Genomic DNA, 9,941 nt, shown 5'->3' on the forward strand with positions numbered 1-9,941 from the left:
ACAACATACAAGTCTTTTACTAAAAACATCTGTTAGAGGGAAGGTCGCATACTATTATATAGGACCTTGACTTGTAGACGTTATGTATACACAGGGAAAACCGCATTTCGTTTATAACTTCATTCATTGATTTGAAACTTAGGATATCATTTTATATCTCTCTGTCACGGCGTCCTAGAGGCATTGTCCGTCTGTCTGTCTCTAGTGTATAACTGTAGATGAATCGTTATATCGTTCTTCGACTATATAAGAGCTTTCCAAACCAAAGGCAGATGAGGATATAAGTATGGTTTGAAATGGTACAAGTTTCTCATGTAATCTTTTATTTTTGTTAATTATAGGTTTTATTAAAATTAAAAATGTTGTTGTATTCTTCGCTGTATTAGATTTTGGTTATGCCGGGGAGGGGTCCTTTTTTACTTCTGGTTGAGAAAAAAAGTAATGAATCAGTTTCTGTTTCCTTTTGTAGGTTTGGTTTCAAAATTGACTTTTTGTTTCTGTACAAGTCCGGTAGAGGAGTGAGCTTCCAATGGTTTATAAACTAAGTCTCCCCTGTATTCGTTACTTATTCCTCTGGACTATCCTTCTGTATCTCTCCGTCTGTTATATATCAAGAAACATTCCGTCCATGCTGGCTCTCCAGTTGTCCAAGAAAAAGACAATTCGTTCCCCTGACGAGGACCCTGTGGATTTTACCTGTATTTGGAGCGCGGTGGACGAGAGAGAAAAATGTAAACCGAACTGTAAGCCGGGATACTTTGGGCTGTACGGAATGAGAAGTTGTCACCCTTTGCTAACGTGTGAGGAGGTCGGGGAACTGAACATCTCCTCGGAGATAGGGAACCAGGGATTTGTCAAAGAGGTACTCAGTCTGCACTAAAAAAAATAAATAAAAAGACTGTCCATCATACTTAAATTAAACTTAAGTAAAGTCATTAGATTTAAAATTATCTATTGTTGTCTTAATTGAGTCGGTCTATGGCTTTGAATTATTGAGACCGAGACAGAATTCAAGATAAACTAACCAATTTCACACCATGATATATAACAAAATGTTTTATTCAATTTATTGGCCATGCAATAAATCTCTTGCGTAAGGCGTAGCTGCCCCCTCTTATTCCAAATGTACATTTTACTATTCCTTGGCTTTTCACTCTCTACTATCCTATCCCTGACTTTATCCATGCCATGAGCAGAATAAAGTACTGGATACATATACAGGAATAATTATCTAAAAGTTATTGAAATTAAACGAATTGGATGTTGTAGTTTAATGGTTTAGCCAGGTTTATCCGAAGTTCATCAACTTTCGAATCAAAACTTTTCCGCCAAAGATTGCTATAGGAATGTTTATGGCAATACACATGTATTTTCAAGGGTACAATTACATAAATCAATAAAATCATGAAAAAAGGGAAATTAGGAAATGTTAAATCTCTGGATACTTTGGAAGCTTCTAGTGACTGATCAGTGCTTTATCGTAATTTGTTTCATAACAAAAATATTTTGATATTACGAGTCAGGTAAAATAATACGCTTAAGAAATATACCTGTATTTTGCAGAGGAATACCTGAAACAACTTTAAGCGGAACCATACATTTTATTTTGTTTTAATTTGCAATAAAATGTAGTAGCTCCAGAAAATTTCATGTTTGGGATCAGATTCCATGAATAAGTAAGTTTTCCCTTCAGCCACTGGTCTCACTTGTTAAGAACCTTCTATATTGCCTAGGTATATGCCACTATTTAGAGAAATCTTTGGAAAATTAAGTATGAAAATAATGCCCTGAATTTTTTTAAAATTAAAATCACCAGTCAAAATTCGATTTAATGACAGGTTAATTATTGCAATGCATGGAGAACATTGTCTCGATTATAGAATTTGCAAAGTACATGTATATTGATCTGATGCCCTTGTAACAAAAATGTTTGTCAATAACTTGCTTCGATTTAGAAATTTATCGTGAGCAGAAAATAATCTTCCTGTTGTATCACTCACGAGGCAGGAAACCCGTATACAAATGAAAAAGGTAGAGTGCTATACATAAATAAAGAAAAGTTTTAGAAACGTTTAAATCAGCACGTTTAAATAAGAAAGAATTATACGGTAGTTTGCAAGCAATGCCTTCTTCGTTTAAAACATAAAAAAAAACAGATGTGGAATATTTTTATATCTAGTTCAATAAGATTTACAGAAACAAAATATGAATAAATATACTTTTAATTGAAAATTATTTATTTAAACAATAAAATGCTTTCTTTGTTTGTTGTTACTGGAATGAACGGAAGCAGCTGTTGCAGAAAAAATACATAACCCGCGTAAGCGGGTTATGTAATTTTTTTCTGCAATTGCTGCGACCGTTCATTCCAGTAACAACAAACAAAGAAAGACATTTTATTGTTTATATTTATATCTGTTTAAATTATCATTTTAAGTAGGATTAAAAATATCAATTATTGTGTAAATGATGCGAACGTCTTTGTACGTTTCATTGACGGAACGGCCACTGATCAAGAAATCTGTACAGGTGATATGCCTAATGTAGTTTATGCAGGGATGAACGCAATGGGATTTCTTAAGAAATAAAGAAGAAAATATTCAGTGGATGTAAATATATATACTTTAATGTACATCTAAAGGCCACAGCAGAAGCTTTTTCGTCTCTATTCATTTTCAAAACATAGAGGAATATTTTTTTAAAAACATTCTGCTTCAAAAGTACAGTGTATACACAAAAGATCTGACAGTCTGTCTGTTATGTTTATATTTTTTAAGTTTAAACCAATGATCCTCTGTTAGCACACACAAAACGTTTTATCATGGCCATTCGATATGTCATTCATACTTATTTTAGGTTTGGCAGTCAAGTTGGAATTCATTTCCTGTGGTCGTGAAAAAATTACGGCGTCACGACATCGGGGGAATCATAGCTAGACCCGGCTTCTTCAGGGGAATAGACCTCATGAAAAACTCCCCACAGCGTTCAGTTTTACTTCAGTTAGTGGGACAATGTAACGACACCATCGTCACGGAAATCCATCCGTTACTGGACGCGCGATACCTAGAAACGCGACTTAAGGAGTATCCTCAATACAATACATTGTCAACCAGAATGAAGTTATGTATAAGCTACGTGGACATCTTAAGAGTGCTGCACTCAGGCATCGACAAGAGAATATATGTACAATGTGATGCGCGTTCTCTGAATAAATTGACAGGACAGTTTCTTCTTACAGAAGACTTCCGGTTAGTGCTCAGTGACGTAGATTCCATGGAGGCGATTATTTTAAACGAGACGAGCAGACGACTGATTAAATGTACGGACTGGGGGCAAGTGACCGGCTACTTTCCTGCCCCGGAGGAGTTGTGGCCGTACACAGGGATGTTCGACGCTTCCAGGATGCCGTTGTATGACGAAAAAATTGAAATTTGGAAAATTCCTGACATGTGTTTGTCCTTTTTGGGAGATGATCATTCTGCACTTAAGGTTAAACGTTCTCTAAAAGAAATTCATAAATGGTGCAAGAACCCCAATCCCCGGAAAAGACCGTCCGCGGAAGAAGTGTTACACGCTTACGTGAGAGTTTTACGTGACGTCATAAAAAGTCGTGTGAATATATTACTGTCACCTTTTGGACTGGATACACCAGCTATGCAATCATTGTCGCATTGATTACCAAAGATTTTTTTTTTACCAACCAGTTGTCGAGTGGGTTATTTAAAAAATAAATTTAATATCTATGTTTGTTTGCTTTCAATGCTTGTAGGAACCGGGCGTCCGCGATTTCAGCTAACAAAATACATGTATTGTATGGTAGTGTACCAATGTCTGGCGACCTTTAGTTTTCCCTTTTCCCTTTGCTTGTCAAAGATGTTTAAGATGCATTCCTCCCTCTCACGAAAAGCGTCTTTTTAAAGTTATTTACTGTAAAGATCAAAATGAACCGGAAATTAGCTAACATCGATTTATTTTCAAGCTCTATTAAATTATTAAATTGTAGATACACGTTAAGCAAGAAAAGCATTAAAAGTGTAGTTTAACTCAATGACCATAAATCATATATACACATGTACTGTCACTCATTACATGGAAATACTAACAGCTTCACTTTTTTGCCAAATATATATATTGTAAAGAAGGATGAAGTAGTCAATGGGCCTATAACTTCCAAACACTGGTATGACTAGGACTAATGGTATAGTCCAGCAGCCTGTTTACCCCTTTTTAGATGGTATTGTCCTTTTCTATATAAAATGCTGCAGAGGCCATATATGGCATTGTGAAAGTAGAAGTACAGTCATCCTGAATAAGGATTAGACACCGAGTACTCTTAGAACTTGGCTGTGAATACGGTGGAGGGTGTCCAGCCAGATCTTCATTATCCAATAAGAAAAAATCCTCGACTTGTGTTAAGACTATACAAAAAAAATGAACCCGCGACAAGTACCTCAGTAAATCAGCAATACTGTATACAGGGTTATTTTCGCCCCGTCTTATTTTCGCCCTTTCACACTTGCAAGCAATTTTGCCCCATTTTAAATTCGCCCAATCATAGTTTTAGTTAAGAAATTAGACTATATTCTTTGAATTCGCCCCGTTTTAAACTAGCCCAAATGAGAGTAGGGCGAAAGGGACGAAAATAAAATGGGGGGGGGAATTTCCCTGTATACAGTAGTTATAATTGTACATAGGCGTAGTCACAGGGGGGCAGCGGGGGCAATAGCCCCCCCCCCCACTTTTAGATCTGGGGGGGGGGCAAGAGTATGTCTGTGCCCCCCACTTTTAAATAAAGAACAAAATCACAGCTATTTTTCCTCAACATAACCTTTAATATAGGAAAGTATAGTTATATCGAAGAATTGTGGTAGAAAATTGGAATTGAAAGTAACTTGTCTTTGAAAAAGATGCCTTTACTATAGAAAAGTATAGTTATATCGAAGAATTGTGGTAGAAAATTGGAATTGAAAGTAACTTGTCTTTGAAAAAGATGCCCACTACCCCCCCCCCCCCCCCCCCCCCCCCCACGAAATAGGATTTTCGACTTTGGGGAACTTTCAATTCCTTTTTTTTTTTTTTTTTTTTTTTTTTTTTTCCTTTTAAAAGAATTTCTGGACTTGAGCCCCCCCCCCCCCCACTTTTAAGTTTGTGACTACGCCTCTGTTGTAAATAGTACCTTGTATTAATTGCAAGCTCAGGTCGAGTCAGAAGAAGATTACACTTATTATACTTGTCTGTAACGTCCTTGTATCTCATGAAATCGAATCATAAGATTAAATGTTACAATTTTAAAGATATATAGTATAATGACCGTGTTTTGCCATTTTTCATCTGTTTCGAGATGTAAGCAAATAAATTAAAGGCGCAATATAACAAATTGCTATTAAATATGTATTTATGTATTTTGAAAAATACAGACATTACTTATTTTACAGAAAATGAATGTCACGTAGATCTTTAAATATGCACATTTAAAAGATTTGATTCCCTTTCCGGATATCCTCAGTACATAATAAGTGAAGGTAAGTCCGGACCAGTATGTTGTATCCAAAGTTTTCAAAAGTTAAGTCCCTTGGCCGTCATCGACTCAAGCCACGGTCCGGAGTCCGTATATATAGCTCTCTCCTACAGAATGGGAGAGGATCGTACATTTTGTCCGTGGTTTGCGACGATGCTTGGCCGTCATCTCTGGGGGAAGATCCATTAATTCACACGATAGCCTGTGTAGTTTTTTGGCATTGTATCTTGTCAACATCTATGTTACTTTTATAATGATTGCCTCAAGATGGTGACCCACAGATCTAAGGGGAATTTTTTTTCGATCACGTCCAAATGTTTGGTAGCATCATAGACCTAAATCTAAAGTAGATGGTAGCATTACGAGAAGAAATGAGCTTCTTTCAATTAAACCTTTTGGTTGACCCCACCAATGGACACAACTTTAGCAATGTGTGGATGGGATTTTCTGACTGTATCGAATTTAGTATAATGTATATAAGTAATGCGCAAAAATCTATTGATTAAAAAATAGTTAAAGCTATATTTAGCATTTTAATGAATTCTAGAAAAAAAAGAACAAATACTAGTAATGCATTAGCATACAGCTGCTTAGGCCGTAAAAGATTTAAGAGGACATTTGTTTAGCATCAGAAGAACTTATGAAATAGTAAGGCGTCTGTTGCCATAGAGTGTATTTCTGTCTGTTAGTAAGCAATTTATGAAATTGCATCTCAACCAAGAAGTTTGATAGGATTTTCATTAAAACATGGTTCACAGCTAGAAATATAATCAAATAATTTAATTTTAGTTGTAAAGCGTCGTTTGACTGGATAAATTTTTTTTTATCTAAATTGTACAATTTGCCTACGTCATAATGACTTATGTCAAAAACGCATCAATCCGCCTGATGTTAAAGGGAGAAATGAGAATTGTTTTATATACTAAATTATTGAAAATTAAATTATTAGTAATAAGTTAAATAGCAACCCAAGTTATACTGCTTTAACCTGGGTTTGCGTAAAAGTGTAAACTGCTCCAACCCAGGTTATAAAGTATAACTTGGGTTGCTACATGTACTCAGTATTTAATTCATTCCATAGGAAAATGATTTACTTTTCCCACAGATAAATGTGTCGCAATGCATTGTGGGCTACTACAAGTACTCATTTGCGTTGAAAATAAAGGACAACTTAAATAGTCCCATGGAAACTAATTTTAAATTTTTTTGAGATTTATGATAGAAATATTTAAATTGCTGTAATTTAATCTTTTGTTTCTATGCTCACATTCACAAAATTTGCTGTATGAAGCCTTATTCCAACTTATGCCTAGGTCACATTTCCCGGCCGGTAGCCGTAGACCGGTGGTAATCGGTAGTAATCCGTGTTGTTAACGATGCCCTAACATCGGTCCACATCGGCCTAGTAGTCCTAAAAGTATCAGTCACATTACCCAGCGATGTGCATACGATGGGCAACCAATGCGTTTTATGAGAGAAATGGCGTGGTTGCCGCCCGGACTTACAAAGGCCCAGCAATGCATTGCTAATCATAAAACAATGTTCCAGGATAATCGGCCGATGTACATTACATCGCTCATACATTGGTGAACATCGTTCGTACATCGGTCGACTACGGGCCAATGTTTGGTCGAACATCGACCGATGATCGGTCGTTATCTGTTGAACACTACTAAACTCCCCGATGACCTCAGATTCAACGGATATTGGACGATGCTCGGCCAAACATCGGCCGATCCTTGAAAGATGTGTTAATGATGGGTTGCCGATGAGGAGCGATGTGAGGCATCGGTAGAGACATCGCTGAATTTTAACTACGAATTATTTCCTACCGATGACCCCACCGATTCGCAAAAACGGCTCAGTCACCGTCCGATCACTAATGGTGCCCGGCCGGTGTTGTATAGTAGCCTTTCCCCCTAGCCATCTTTCCCCCCGGAAACATGGCTATATAGTAGTTTTTCCCCCCGGGAAAATGGCTATATAGTAGATTTTCCCCCATGGAAAGATGGCTATATAGTGGGATTTCCCCTCTTTTATAGCCAGATTACCCCCAGGGAAAACCTACTATATAGTAGATTTTCCCCTTTTTTTCATTCCGGTTAAGTTTATGGAGGACCATTCTTTGTAATAATTCGCAATACATGCGTATTTGAAAAGACATTGATTATCACCGACACGTAATTAAGTAGACTGACATTTCTTTTTGTTATGAAATCAATCCATTACGATAAGGAAATTGTTTTCACGAGTGGGACAGAACTTTTGTATTATATTTCACTTGTGAAATAATATAAAAAAATCTTGTCCCACTAGACGTGAAATAAATTCAATATCCAACCACCAACATTGAATATCCTCTACGAAAAAATATGTAACGTTCCAAATAAAATTCCTCTTGCGTAGGATTGTTTCTTTTATATTTATAAAATTCAACGGAAGACTTGAATGATTCAAGTGTTTCCTCACTATTTTAAGTTTTTAATCAAACTTTGTTCTCTCGATTTCATGAATTCAAATCTATCGAATCGATTTCACAGAATATTCTGCCAAAGATAGATTGATATTTGATATTTTAATATCCAACCGATATTCTATGATGTCATTTCAAATCATGATTTATTTAACTGATATCCCCCCCCTTTTTTGCGCAGAATAGTTCTCGAGAATTACTCAAGCAAATGCGAATTTTTCATGATACATGATTTGGCTGTCAGACTCTAAAAGGAGCAAAGAATCGGATCTCTCTACGGCGCAAAAAATTAGAACAAATAGTTCCACAAAATCTTGATTTGTTTTCATTTATATTTTTTTTCCAAAGAATATTTTGTAAATCATTTTCACCGAACGTACAGAATGAAAGGTCCTTTTGTACGATTTGAATAAAAAGGGTTGGAGTCTGAAAGGAAGGGCCCAGAAGCTCAAAATCGTATTAATTAACAAACTTAAGAACTTTTTGCATAAATATTTGGTTTACACTTCTTTAAAATCAATTATCCATATATATATATGTACTGCAGTCCTAAAAACAGCCTATTTCACCTCAAAACTACATCTGAGATGAACTTCTCCATGGTTGATACCTAATACGTAAAAATTTCACTATAAAAAAAATCATGAATTACTACAAAAGAAAACAAATGAAGATATGCAAGTTAAAAAGTTATTTTATTAACTATTTCTTTATCTTATCTTTATACTGGCTCAGGTAAATGGTGTTGCATTTAAATAAATACAAATTTCAAAAGTTGCTGATTTATCGAAATAATTATACTTTGAAATAATTATTTGGGAACATTCGCTTTTCCTTAGTCTAGTCCACAAACCTGGGACTTCTTTTTCAAAACAATGAAAGGGCGGGGTGGGGGGGGGGGCAGTGTGTTTACTGAAGAAATATATTGTAAATACAATAAAAAAGCTAAATCTTTAAAGTTAAATCTAAAAAAATTGGCACTAACTATTCCTTTCTATTTTACACGTTTTTTTTATTGAATTTAAAATGGCGTCTTACAACATAAAAGTTCGGTAAGACACGCTTATAACAAAGTGCCAGGGATGAAGGATTTTGCTTTGTTATAACCGTAATTCGTTATATCTGTTACGATTACAATATATTTTAAAGTCATTGGGAATTAAAATCACTTTGCTGTAAGCGTCAATATTCATTATAAGCGCGTTCGCTATCAGCGTGCACTATGGATCTTTTGGCTGACACATGTTTATAACAAAGACAATGTCAGAAGATTTTGTTTCACATAAAAAATTAAATTGAGTTAAAAAAGGGAAAAAAAGTCCTTAAATTCATAGCACGTGTATACATGTATTTGAAGTATATAATTCATGTACGTTGTATAATTTAAGTTTTAAATATAGTATCCAAGTAGTTCGATGAATTGCCTGTATGATAAATTCTTTACGTTTATACAGTTGACAATAAACACTTTTTCGTTCATTAATGTATGCAAGTACATATATGTAACGTACTTCAGTCACTGTTCAAAACATCGATTTAAAGCCTAATCAGCTTTCCATAAACAATTTTCAAAAATCTAAACCAAAAACGTTAGGGGGAAACCCTACTATGGGGGAAAATCTGCTATGTAGAAGCTTTTCTCTCCAGGGGGAAAAACTACTATATAGCCAGTTTTCCGGGGGGAAAAACTACTATGGGGGAAAAACTACTATACAACACCGGCAACCACGCCATTTTCACCAAAAAACGCATCGGTTTCTCATCGTATACCCCATCTTTGGATAATGTGACTTATACTTTATTATACATCGTCCTAAACTATGTAAACTATTGTTCTAAGAGACGTAGTCGTAGGTGTTCGATAAAGCACTGTCATTTTTTTTCCACGTGATATACGTGTATAGTTGTAGTTACACGTAGTTTTAGACAGCAGTACAAGGTGCGTAATCA

General features: G+C 35.5%; 1 protein-coding gene across 1 annotated transcript; it reads left to right on the forward strand.

The window, feature by feature from the left end:
• Nucleotides 1–628: 628 nt before the first annotated feature.
• LOC134241983 (protein O-mannose kinase-like) lies at nt 629–3,678 on the forward strand. The gene is made up of 2 exons (XM_062724002.1): nt 629–862; nt 2,857–3,678. Exons 1-2 carry the CDS (start codon nt 629–631, stop codon nt 3,673–3,675), a joined length of 1,053 nt encoding a protein of 350 aa, XP_062579986.1. The 3' UTR covers nt 3,676–3,678.
• The last annotated feature ends 6,263 nt before the right edge of the window (nt 3,679–9,941 follow it).

The sequence above is a fragment of the Saccostrea cucullata genome, unplaced genomic scaffold (assembly GCF_032062105.1).
Source record: "Saccostrea cucullata isolate Sc308-1 unplaced genomic scaffold, CSIRO_AGI_Scuc_v1 ctg14151, whole genome shotgun sequence".
Lineage (NCBI taxonomy): Eukaryota > Metazoa > Mollusca > Bivalvia > Ostreida > Ostreidae > Saccostrea > Saccostrea cuccullata.